At 41.4% G+C, this 13,143-nt stretch overlaps 1 protein-coding gene across 3 annotated transcripts in view; it reads right to left on the bottom strand.

Moving 5' to 3' along the window:
* TRMO (tRNA methyltransferase O) overlaps positions 1 to 13,143 on the bottom strand; it is a 39,766-nt gene that overhangs the window by 23,234 nt on the left and 3,389 nt on the right. For all 3 annotated transcript variants that reach the window (XM_079790559.1, XM_079790561.1, XM_079790560.1), the window contains exons 3-5: positions 11,493 to 11,650; positions 8,113 to 8,775; positions 4,105 to 4,360 (exon numbers count right to left, since the gene is read on the bottom strand). In XM_079790559.1, the coding sequence (XP_079646685.1) occupies positions 4,105 to 4,360; positions 8,113 to 8,775; positions 11,493 to 11,650 (1,077 nt within the window). The remainder of the gene's footprint in view (positions 1 to 4,104; positions 4,361 to 8,112; positions 8,776 to 11,492; positions 11,651 to 13,143) is intronic.

The following is a 13,143-nucleotide window of genomic DNA, read 5'->3' as shown; positions in this document are numbered from 1 at the left end:
CCAAACAGCAGAACAACCAAACAACCAATTGCTATGACGTGCACTGACCACCAAGGGGTGTGCACAGAACATGGCGGGTGTCAGCAGCAGGCGGCAGAGTGCGGAACATGGCGGGCATCGGCTGTGGCAGGATGGTGCAGCAGGTAAGTGAGGGGCGCCAGACCAAAGTGGGGCGCTGGTCGCTGTCATCAGGACAAGCCTCTGGTGGTTATTGAAAATTCTTTGCTCCCATGTGTCGCGGTCCCGCTGGGTGCTCACACCTACTGCCGCTCACACCCACTGCTGGCACTGGCCCTGCTCGCACCCGCAGCCGGCACTGCCACTCACACCCACTGCCGGTGCCTGTAGCTGGTCCCAATAGCTCGGTGCCGTCAGCAGCTGCCGGCCCTGATCACCCCTGAGGGCTTCTCCACCTCCCCCTGCTCCTGAGGGGTGATCGGGGCAGCAGCCACCGCTCACACGCGATGCTGGCACTGGCCCCAATCACTCTGCGCCATCAGAGGGTGCAAGCGGGGCCGGTGCTGTCAGTGTGTGGGAGCGGCAGCGGTAGGAGCGGGGCTGCTGGCACACAGGGGACTGGAGGTCATGGCAGGAGGGGCCGGGTGGGGGCGCAGAGGATGAGCTGAGACCCACCCCTGTGACCACCGCGGCCTCGAGGCCCACAGTTCCTTCCAAGGTGCACAAATTTGTGCACTGGGCCCCTAGTTATTAATAACGAACTACAAAGTTCGCTACTGATTACTACAATCATGTTGCATTCATTTCCCTTATGCACCTTATGCACAGGCGCACCATTTCTCTCCCCTAATGCTAGCAGTGAATATTTTAGCAGCTGATTGCCACATCATTAGCCTTGGACTGACTTGTTTGGTGTGTGCAACAGGAAATATTTCACTTTCAGAGAACAAGAAAAATAGGCTTATTTGCTTTATGCTTATTAATTTGTACAGTTATTCAGTGTCTGGTACACACATGCTTGAACAAGTTAATGTTCAAGAAAAAAATATTAACTTTTATTAAAATGTTCTATTATGTTAATGATTACTCATTATTTCAGCCCTTTGTATTCAGCATGTCTCTATTGAAATAAACCTATGTTTCTATGAAAATTGAAGCTTTTGTTTTTTTGTGGCCCATATAAACTTAAGCCTTGTTTATTTGGCCCGTGTTAGCCTTTGAATTTGACATGCTTGCTCTACATGCTGGAATAATGCATCCCAGCCCTAAACCAAGCTCCAATATACAAATTTAATAAATGGCACTTGTCCTTCTAATCTCTTCCTATATGTGATTGATCAACATCTCTTGTGGAAATTACTGTTCTGGAAAGCTGGGACAGGAGGGCAGAAAACCTAAATTACCTAAACAGCTTGAACTCCTGGAGTTTATCTCCAAGCTACTAAAAATAATCAGCTATCAAGGGCTCCACCTACAGGCACCAAGAAGGAAAGACTACATTTAAGGTAGATGTTATTTATGCATAGTACAGAGAATTGTGTCCCTTTCTTCTTCTTTTGAAAAAGTTTCCAAGAGTAAATAAATATAAGACTTGCTTCTCTTTCAGCCCTAGCCGGTTTGACTCAGTGGATAGAGCGTCAGTCTGCAGATTGAAGAGACCTGGGTTCGATTCCAGTCAAGGGCAGTACCTCGGTTGCAGGCTCCCGGCCCTGGTCAGGGCGTGCAAGAGGCAAACAATCTATGTGTCTTTCTCACATCAGTGTTTCTCTCTGTCTCTCCCTCTCCCTTCCACTCTCTCTAAAAATCAATGGAAAAAATATCCTCGGGTGAGAATTTAAAAACAAAAACAAAACTACTTCTCTTTCTGAGGGATGGAAGTTCAAGACCTAGAGATCCAAAATTCTTCACAACAGGAGACTCAGGAACTCAAGGGTTGGGGTGGAGAGAGGCTTCCGAACATGTTATATGACAAACAGCTAAAGAAAATAGGGGTGTTGACATATGAGAGGACTGAAGGGTGGGAAGCTGAATGTTATCTGACAGGCTAACATGGGAGTGAAATTGTCCCAGTAGAGGGTGGTTATTGGAGAACAGATTTTACGTCATATAAAAGAAGGAAATTTTAATAATGAGCACTGTCCATACATAATGAGGATCGGAGTGAAGGATCATCCTGGAAGGTTTTAAGCAGGGGCTAGAAGGTCAAACACTAGGAATATTAGAGACTGGTGAGCTGGCTGAGAATTAAGCTTGATTACATTTAGGACTTTATTTCTAAAAGTTTGAGAATGTATATTAAAACCCCAAACAACTGAACAGCGCTCTTGCTAGAAGGCTAATTGGTATCATCCTCAGACTTATTTTTTCCATATTAAGTATCAACATTTTGTGCTTCAAGCCCTTATTCAGTCTCAAAATAATTTTAGGAGAAAAACATCAAAGTCAAAATTTAGAGTGGATTATACCAATATCAACATCCAAGTTTTACTATAGCTATGTAAGATGTTATCACAACTAGAAGCTAGGTGAAGGGTACTTGGAACCTCTGCACTATTTTTGCAACTTCTTGTAAATCTATTATAACTCAAAATAAAAAGCTTTTAAAAATAAAATTAAAGATACTTCCCCAAGAGGTTCTAAGTCACCTCAGAGACAACCTCGTTGGATTCACAAGTGCAGTGTCATCAGCCACAAATGACTGTGCAAGAATCTGCAGGCAGCAGAGCTCATTTCAAAACCATGATCAATCAGCTATTAAGATTTACAATTGTGATTAGGAAAGCCTATGTCATGTTTACAGGTATCTAATTTGGTTACAGTGATTATAAATCTTATCTGAGATCACATCAATAAAATCACCTATAGGCAATATATTATTACAACTGCTTCCTACATGGTACTACACAGGAACCAGGTACATACAGACTTAATTACTATATATTTATCTAACATAAAACAATAAGGTCCTTATGTCTTTTTCCTCCACTAACTATGATTTGCAACAAGAACTGGATCATATTCATCTCATTTTATCACCAAAATCTAACCCCCTAGACAGTCATAGAATAAATAAGAAATAAACCAGGAGGCATCGATCGGACTATCGGGCCTCAGAAGGAGGATAGGGGAGGGTGGGGGGAGGGGGGAGAGATCAACCAAAGGTCTTGTGTGCATGCATATGAGCCTAACCAATGCTTAAGTTCAACAGAGGGTTGGGGCATCCATGGGGAGGGGTGTGGGATGGGAATGGGGGGATGAGGACAAATATGTGACACCTTAATCAATAAAGAAATTTTAAAAAAAAAGAAAGAAAAAAAAGAAATAAACCAGTAATTAAGTTATTTTCTTAGACTTCTGGGGGTGACTTTTTAAAATTTTTTTATTTTTATTGATTTCAGAGAGGAATGGAGTGGGAGAGAAAGATAGAAATATCAATGATGAGAGAGAATCATTGATTGGCTGCCTCCTGCATGTCCCACACTGGGGACCAGGCCCGTAACCCAGGCATGTGCCCCAACCAGGTCGAACCATGACCTCCTGGTTCATAGGTCAATGCTCAGTCATTGAGCCACACTGGCCAGGTTGACTTTCTTATACAAAGAAATCTAAGTCTCTATTTTGGAATCAGGATTAAATATATATACACATGCACGCACATGTGTTTGTCTGAGGCACAGGGGTTTAATCTCTAAGATCTTTATAACCATTTGTTTTTGATTTGTTAATTTCCCAGGATATAGTAACTCAGCTTGATTTAGAATAAAATAGAGAGGTAAGGCTTTTCCCAACAGGAAAACCAATATGAACTGTTGAACAGGTCCCCTCAGCTTGCAAGTCCCTGCTAAAATGATCTCTGCCCAATTTTATCAAGTGTCAAGAATAATCAGCTTCTTTTAGAAATCACTGAGAGCATCATTTTGCATTCTTTGATATTAACCACTCAAGAAGCATATGGCAATTTCTTTAAATTTTATCTCTCAATTTATTAAAAGACATGTTTATAAAATAAATATTACGAACAACTCAAATCAAACTAAGTGCTGCTTCTTTCTGAAAAGAAGGCACATCATTAGCCTGTACAAAAAATCGGCTAGTCACGACCAAAGTCAAGTAGGCTGTCTTAACGATGGGATGGCAGCTACTTACGATCCCAGAGACACCAATGACTCCACAGGGTCAGTCATCTGAACAGGCTCAGAAGCCGGCTTGATCCTTAGGACCTCTGCAAAGCCATCACCAAACCAGCAAGTAACGTGTGCTATGTCTACAGTAAAGTAGAAAAGGCGGTCCTGGCAGAGCTTCCGTCGATATGCAGACCGGGGGTCGGCTGACAACACAGCCTCGATGGCATGCCTTGCTTCCTCTGCTGACTGAAAATACTTAAATGAAGCCTGACCAACATCTGCAACGAGAACAACACAACTTAATGCTCAAAATCACGCAGGTCAAATTTTATTACAATAAACTTCAATGAGGAGCTTTATTAGTTTCTTGAGTATCACTTGAAATGAAGAGGGTCTGGAAATCTATTCAGTCATTAGAGAATGTCACCTTCAAGTAGTACTTAGAGTAATATCTTTTCCTCTAGGAAGCCTTCAAGTGTCATTAAACTTATGGGTCCCCCAAATTTCTACTTGTTAAACAAAAAATATCATGGTGATATTTTTCCTTAGTCCCTTAATAGGAGAGCTGAGCTTTCATTTTCTGGCAACCTAAATGTCACTTTTCTATGCTCAATGTAGACGTTAATTCAATTCCTTGTCATTTTCTTCTCAGAATAAATGGAGGCATGATCAGGGATATACATGACAGTCCTAGCATTCTCAGAAAGCCACAAGAAAGAGGACTAAACCCACATAGGCCCAGAGCACTAGCTATAAGCACCGGAAGGTGCCTCCGAGAGCAGGTGTCACACAGCCCCACAGTTAAGTGACGCCACATTCTCTAAGGAACAGAACATGAGAGAGTCCTTGTGAAAACAGTGGAACAGATACACTGAGAAAGTTCAAAGCCATCACTAAAGAACAGGCCAACCCATTCTACCCAGGTGTGTATGTCAGGTAAAAAGATGTTTATCCTGCCAAATAGCAAAACTTCCTGCATTTACAGCATTGTAAAATCCTGATATATAACCCAGGGTCCATAACGTCCAAAACAACTGAAGGCTCAACAGACCGGAAGTAAATTCTGCAATCAGTGCTGGGTTGCCATGGCGACCCAGCACTGACTGCCGAGGGGGCTGCGGATCAGGCCCGGAGAGAGGCCCGAAGAGAGAGGCAGGGTCTGATCTGCAGCCTCTGTGGTAGCTGTTGATCAGCTGTTGCCTCTCTCTTTCTCTCCAGGCTTTGCCAGCAGCCGTGCCTCTGTTTCTCTCTGGGCCTCCATGGGGGATGCTGATCAGCCCCACCTCTCTGATCAGGCCCGGAGATAGGCCCAGAGCACTGTCTGCCATAGAAACCGACCAATCAGAACCAAATCTGGGTGAACTGTGAGGAGCCAATGGCTGCCTAGGAGGCAGAGCTTTTGACGCTGACTGGCATAGAAACCGACCAATCAGAACCAAATTGGCCAGCAGGGGAGGGCAGTTGGGGGCGAGATCAGGCCGGCAGGGGAGGGTAGTTGGAGGCGATCAGGCAGGCAGGCAGGTGAGTGGTTAGGAGCCAGCAGTCCGAAATTGTGAGAGGGATGTCCGACTGCTGGTTTAGACCCAATCCCTGTGGGACTGGGCCTAAACCGGCAGTCAGACATCCCCCAAGGGGTCCCAAATTGGAAAGGGTGCAGGCTGGGCTGAGGGAACCTCCCCTTCCGTGCATGAATTTCGTGCACCAGGCCACTAGTCTATACATATAAAAGGCTAATATGCTAAGTGTCCTTCCTTCCGTCTGGGTAATGACATTCCATAGCATAGCAACACCCAGCTTCCTCTTCCTAGCAATGACTAGCCTCCTTGCAGTTTCTGCAGCCCAGGAATACAACTTGCTTTATAGCTAGGTGGAAACACTTTACACTGTAACCAAAACTGTGAAGTGTTTTCCCGTGCCTCATCTCCTTTGATCTTCACAGAAGTCCTGGAGTAGGTAGATAGGAAACTCGGTGGAATCTCATTTTCTTTTCATTAGCCAGAAAACAGAGATTTAGAAAGCTTAGAAACTTGACCCGACTGAAAAGAAATGGTGGACCTAGAAAATGACTTTAGGTTTTCTCACTGCACCGAATATAGTCAAACACTGTTGCAGTTAAAATATTTTACCCTTTGTTCTCCATGCGTGATCTACAATAATAATCTGCTTTGTGTTGATATTTACTGCTGTGTTGCTGACAATAACCTGAAAGAGAAGTTGGGGTGCTTCACTGGGCTGAAAAAAGTTTAGCTAAATCAGAAAGCAAGTCTAATTAAGCAAGTTTGTTCTATATCTATAAAAGGCTAAGTTGACTTGCACATGTTTGATACATATAAAGCTCTTGCTGCCGCCAATCGTACGTGTGTGTTTCCATCTGTCATTGTCGATCGTGAATTTGGTTGACATTTCTATTATACAGAAAGGGCGAATAGATATATTAAAATACTTCTTCTAATGAATTTCCTTTCAATGTGCACGAATTCATGCACCAGGCCACTAGTAGTTAAATAAAAAATGAACTGTGACCTAATTTTTAATTGCTATAACATAATACATATGTCTAAATGAAGGCTGGACCCTTCCAGAAAGGCATGTGCTTTAAACAATGTTGTCCCTGTTCAAAATATCATCTAGAGCAGCGGTCGCCAAAGGTTTCCTTAAGCCAGCAGTCGCCAACCTTTTGGACCTCATGGAACACCAGTGGGTCCGTAGACCACCAGTTGGCAACCGTCGATCTAGAGTGGCTGTGGGTTCCTCTCCTTCTGAAAGGAAATTTAATTTTTAGAAAACAGCCAAGATTCATTTATTTATTCCAATAAATACATTTGTAGGTAAAGCCTTGAAGTTCAATTTTTGATCAAAAGACAAGGACCAATTACACACTGCTAAGATTCCCTTGTTGCACGGCTCATAAAATGACTCTAAAACCACTCAAAACAGCAGAGTTCCAAAAACATCCACACACAACAAAGAAAGGAAAAAAAAGAAAATATAAAAACAAAAAACAAAACAACAACAAAAAACACATCACATTCTTCAGTAACAGTGTGTCTGGCAGAAGAAGCTCCAGGCCTTTGCCTGGCTGTTCATTTGGCATAGGTGCCTTCCCTCACTTCCCTGCCTACCTATCCTTCTGGGCTAAGCTCAAATACCTTTTCCTCTAGGAAGCCTTCCCAGATTGTCTCCCTGCTGCACACAAGTCAGAATCCTTCTCTCCCTCATGTTCCCACAGCACTCTATCAGTGCCAACCTCTCTCCCTCCATTCAGTATCTTTCATCTTTTCTAGACTGAACTTCCTAAGCTCATTTCTTATTTCTATACAGGCTCTTAAGTCTGCTATCCGTTATAAATCAACCCCTGTTTTATAGTTATATTTTGTAATTTCTTTTTAACTATTTTTAATCAAGAAAGTACAACACTGTGGTTTGAAAAAGAGAAAACTTTCCAAAGTAAGAAGCATTCAACAATAACCACAAGACAAAGGGTAAGTGTAAATATAAAGTATCTTCTAGGAAGCACTGCTTTGTTCTACCACAAAAAATCCTTTTAAAACTGAACTTCCTCCTCCCCATCAACTATATTGAGTGATAAAACAACTTTCATAAACAAAACTTTTTAATAAAGAGATCAATTTAAAAAGCAAATGTTTTGTTTAAACATAAAGCCTTAGGAAGAGTGAGAAGCACAACCCTTCAGGGCCAGATGAAATCTGACATCTCCTTCATAACTGGCTACTTTCTATTGGAGCCGTTGCACCTACCTCTTCACAGCCCGTCCTTCATTCTTGATGGCTGCTTTGGATCTGCTATGGGCTGGAGAAACCAGATGACGTTTTAAAAGAACCACATGTTAAAAAAAAAACAGGCTCCAAGTAAAAGTCTGGCCTCTTCTGCAATAAAGTGCATGTTTCTAGTGCTAGGACTTTATGTGGACAATTTCTGTGCTAAGAGATCTTACCTTCAGAAATATCAAATTTGGCTAAATCTCCTATAAAAGCTCCTCTCTCATTCAGAAATAAGAAATGGAAAGTACCTGGGTCACCTTCTGAACTGAGGTGCTCAAGGTCCATCTCTGCGTGAGGAGTAAACCGGACTTCCAAGGTGGCCGCAGGGGCCTCTCGCACCCAGGCGGGAACCACACTGTGGTGGGCTGCGTCAGCCATCCTGGGAGGGCAGTGAGGAGGCACAGGCTGCACCTCCACCCTGCCTCCTTGTGGGACCACTGCTTCTTTCCTTCTCCGTGGCCACTCATCTGCACTCTCCTCTGAAAAGCTCTTCTCCAGGCGACATGGGCCAATCTGCTCCTCTGCCACACTCAGTCTCTGACCACTTCTGGATTCTAAACCCATGTCTGCTATCTCCCTGTGCTTAGGCGAACGTTGCTGGATTTTGGCTGTGTCTTTGTGTTGCATGTCATTTTCTCCTGAAGCTCTGTGTTCGGAACATTTAGGCTTCTCCTTAGTGCGACTGCAGGGCTGTGATTCCTCGCACTCTGAGAGCTGTTGCTGAGCACAGCTGTCAGTCTTGGCATCATACTGGGACACAATTTTTGGTTTATATTGGTTATTCTGTGAATTACACTCCCCTAAAGGCTCAATCAAATTTTGTGGTGAGTCATAATCAGCAATGTAGGGCTTTATGTCCAGTACAGGTGTGCCATGAATCATGTCAATTCCAGAAAGGTATATAGCTCCACCTATAATGTGAAAAATACCTCTTAGAAGTAACAATGAAGAATAGTGCAAACAATTGAAAGAACCAGCATCGTCTACCTATGCTTCCCTAAGCTTGCTCACAATTCCCTTATGTACCAGGCTCTCTTACACCTGGTGCTGACATACACTGGAAACCCATCCTCTTCTTTACCTGTCAGACTCCTACTTGCTCTCCAAGGCTCTCACATAACACCTCTTCTACAAAGCCCTCCTGGCTCTCCCAGACATAAGCGCTCTTTTCTTTGTGTTCTAGAGGAACCTGTATACAAACTTCTCCTAGAGCCCCCTTCATGTGGTCTGGCAATAACCGGCTTAGAGTCTCTCTCCCTAGACAGTGAGCAGTTGAGCCCTTCAGCACTGGGTGGGGCTGACTCATTTTTGCATCACTGGGGCTTCTAACTCTGTCAGGCACATTGGTGTCTTAAATGTATCTCTGTGGGACCAAAGAAGGTTTCCATTGTGGCAAACAGACTCTAAGGTGGCCCCCATGATGCCCACCTCCTGGTGTTCACAGCCATGTACAATCCCATCCTCTTGAGTGTGACTTGATATCACTCCAGTAACTATATTATGTTATCTCAGGTGCCTGTGCATGCTGGCAGACTCACTCAAGAGACTCTCCATGTGGACTTGATGAAGTAAGCAGCCACGCAGGGATAGCCCAGGTGGCAAGAAACTGCAGGCGGTGTCTAGGAGTGAAGGACAGCCACAAACCAACGACCAGCAAGAAGCTGGGGCCTTCAGTCTCACAACTATAAGGAAGTGAATTCTGCCAACAACCTGAGTGAGCTTGAAAGTGAATTCTTCCACAGTCAAGCCTCCAGATAAGAACTCATCCCAGCTGACACCTTAATTGCAGCCTGGTGAGACCTTAAGCTGAGGACCCAGCTCCTGACTCACAAAAACATCATAATGTTTCAAACACATAATAAATGTGTGTTATTTAAACTGATAAGTGCATAATTTGTTATGCAGCAATTGAAATTTAATACTCCATCAAACAATTAAGCAGAACACAAGTCACCATTATCAAATATTAAGAACAGGTCTCTTGTTTTCTCACTTACATAGCTGCTATCCAGATCCTACTACTGGTGCAAAGTCTAAGTCTACTAACTTGATCCTTGGGAAATTGGCCAGAAAAACTGTATATGATCACATTGGATTCTGTCTCCATTTAAGAAAAACATGACTAACAGAGGACTTTGATTTCTAAAATTATGCTTACTGTGAGTGAGCCTGGAACTTTGGAAAGATGATTTTTGCACTTTCTAAATGATTATTCCTAACAATGTCTACTGAAGAAAGAAAGGCACTGTAGCATAGGTAGGAGCTCATGGGATTTGGAGTCAGACAACCCCCTGGCTAGATGCTATTATTAAAATTATCAAATATCGAAGAACATCAGTGGCCTCATCCATAAAATGGAGATTGTTACCCTATCAAACCCACAGAGCCACTGTGAGATAACACACATGAATGCTCTTTATAAACTGTACATACCACACAAACACTAGTAGTCACCATAATGCATATTTAGTAACTATAGTGTTATTGTGCTTGCCTTTCACCTTTCTGGTTTGATCTCCCCTGTTAGGATGTTAAGTTCTTCTATAGGGCAGGGATTTTTATCTGATCTGTTTATCATTCTATCCCCAGCACCTAGAACAATGCCTGGCACATAGTCAGTGCTCAGAAAATATGTGTGGGTGTACGAATGATCATAAAATGTTCTAGTACTGTTTACCCAAGTTGGTTAGTCATCACAAATTAATAAAACTCAAGTTGGATCAGCTACAGAATTTTTCCAGAAAACCTATCCAAGGCCTGGTTGAATACAATCCAGCAGAGGAGTTCAAGTTCTGAGAAAGAACAAGCAAAATAATTGCTCTCATCTTTTTAGCATCCAAAAATCTGAAAAGTACTCTTAGAGCTTTTGTCTTATAAGATCCTCAAAAAAATCATGCAGAGTTGCAGAGAGGGCAGATCCTTCTTCTTTGCCCACTGAACAAATAAGCTGAAGCCTGGAGTGGTCTTCTGACTTCCAGTCCACCTGCTGTTTCATCTTCTGCCTCTCTAACAAATGTGCTGATTAGGTCAGAAGTTCAAGCAAGGGATGCCTGCTTTCCAAATCGTCTGGCTCAGTAACTAGGTTATAAATTAACATGAAGTTAAAACTAATCTGGTATTCTACACAGGGACTTCCACAATCTGACAGATGTTTGATCCTATAGTGTGATTCATCCCAGGCCCTCTGCCACAAATCACAGTTGACTAACACAACTGCAAACACAATGCAAGTTCACTTTCTTAAGGCTGCAAGGAAGAAATGATACACCACCACTCTATGTGCTGACCATATATGCATGTAATACCAGTTACTGTGTGTTAAATTTTGAAAGCATCCAAATACTTTTTAATCCTTTTGTATTTATTGCATTCCAAGTCAGAGAATATTTGGTTACTAATTTAATGATTATGAAATCTTAGAAGTTATTTTTAAATAATTTAAACTTTGATAAATGTAACAATATAAATAAGTTCTGAGCATCCTCAGAGAGTTTATGTCAAAATGTTTCTTGACATCACCGGTATTTGTCTGAATAACAGCCAGTGTTGAATACTATGCTGATTTTATAAGACTTCTTTTTAAGAAAAAAAAAGAAGAAAAGGTTAAAAGTAAAAATGACCTGTATACCTTCTACCTTTTCCAGCTTGGCCAGGGTCAGTCCTATTGCATTGGGACGATGTGGGCTCCTTGTGGAGAAAACTCCAGTCTTCGCACCATTCAGCCTAGGAGGCTGAACTTTTGCCTTACAGCTCAAATGACCATTTTTGTGAAAAACAAACAAAATCCTATTGAAAAAAACAAACAAACCACTAAGAAAAAAGCACAAGTTAATTTATCATAATGAGTTAAAGGGGAAAATTTTAATCCCCACAAATTAAACCAGAAAGAATGTTTTTAATGGTATTAAAATGTAATCTGTGGGGGGAAAAAAACCATTCCTATTTCATGAAGGAAGAGTCTTATCTCTGTATCCTTTGTCTCTAATACAATGACTGGTACACAGAACTTAATAGATGTTTGTCAAGTGCCTGAATAAGCAATATTTATGAGGTAAGTGTTTGTTATATGCCAGGCAGTATGCTAGACATTTTTATCCTCACAACATTTAATCTGCTTAAATAATCCTAAGAAGTATAACTTATTCCCCATTTTAAGGATGAGGAAATTTCCGTTCAGAAATGTTAAATAACTTGACTAGGCCTTCCTACACAAGATCGAAAGCAAGAATCTATGAAGCAAAGCAGTTAACACATTAAGCGCCATGTCAGTCACCAGTGACTGAAACGGAAAGGAAGACAAAACAGGCTTGGTGCTTAACGTGTTAACAGATTTGAAATTATAAAGTTTATGTGCTACAAAATGTCATCCAAGGAGAAAATATTTACTGTGTGTATAATAGACAATGAATGCGTTAATATCTGTGGTATCTAAACTATTCCTACAAATCACAAAGTAAAGGACTCAATATAGGAAACGAAACAAAGACCATGGAAAGTAATTAACAAAAAAGAGAAATAGCTAACAACCATATGAAAAGATGTTAAACCTCGTTAATAATAAAAAAATTTAAACTAAAAACCAAAATACTATTTTTTCCTGTCAGGAAAAAATGTAAAAATTTGATAACATATAGTGTTATCAATAGTGAATGGAAAAGGTCATTTTCTTTTACCCTTGAAGTATACATTGGTTATGCTTTTCAGAGGGCAATTTGGCAGGAGCTCTCCAAAACTGTAAGTGTGTACACCTTCTAACCCAATACAGCCACTTCTCATATCCTATTTATAAAAATATACAAGTGCCCAAGAATGTGTCTAAGGTTTGTTACAGCATGACTGTAATAGCAAATAAGTCTCCATTAACAAGAGAATAGTCAAATCATGGTATATCTATATTTTGCAACAACAGGCAGCCATTAAAGCAAAATAAAGTAAATCTATATGTACTATCATGATATACACTAAGTGAAGAAAACAATTTCATTTTTTTTAAAAAAACTCACTCTGTATGTATATATTTATGCTTCTATGAGTATCAAAAAAGAAAAAGAAAGAAAAGGTCTGGCAGGATATACACCGATCTGTTAACAGCGATAATCCCTGAAGAGTGTTGGAGGGTGGGGATGAAAGAGGAGAAAAATAGAAGAATTAAGGGAAAAAAATATTCTCCTGAGTCCATTTTTTTAATCAGCAATGTTTTTTACTTAAATAATTCAACCAAGATCATACACACTAGGTCATCAGAACACCCATGTTCTTTCTAATCTCCCCAAACTAAC

This window comes from Cnephaeus nilssonii (assembly GCF_951640355.1).
Source record: "Cnephaeus nilssonii genome assembly, chromosome: 14".
Taxonomy (NCBI): domain Eukaryota; kingdom Metazoa; phylum Chordata; class Mammalia; order Chiroptera; family Vespertilionidae; genus Cnephaeus; species Cnephaeus nilssonii.
This window is presented reverse-complemented; position numbering and strand designations above follow the sequence as displayed.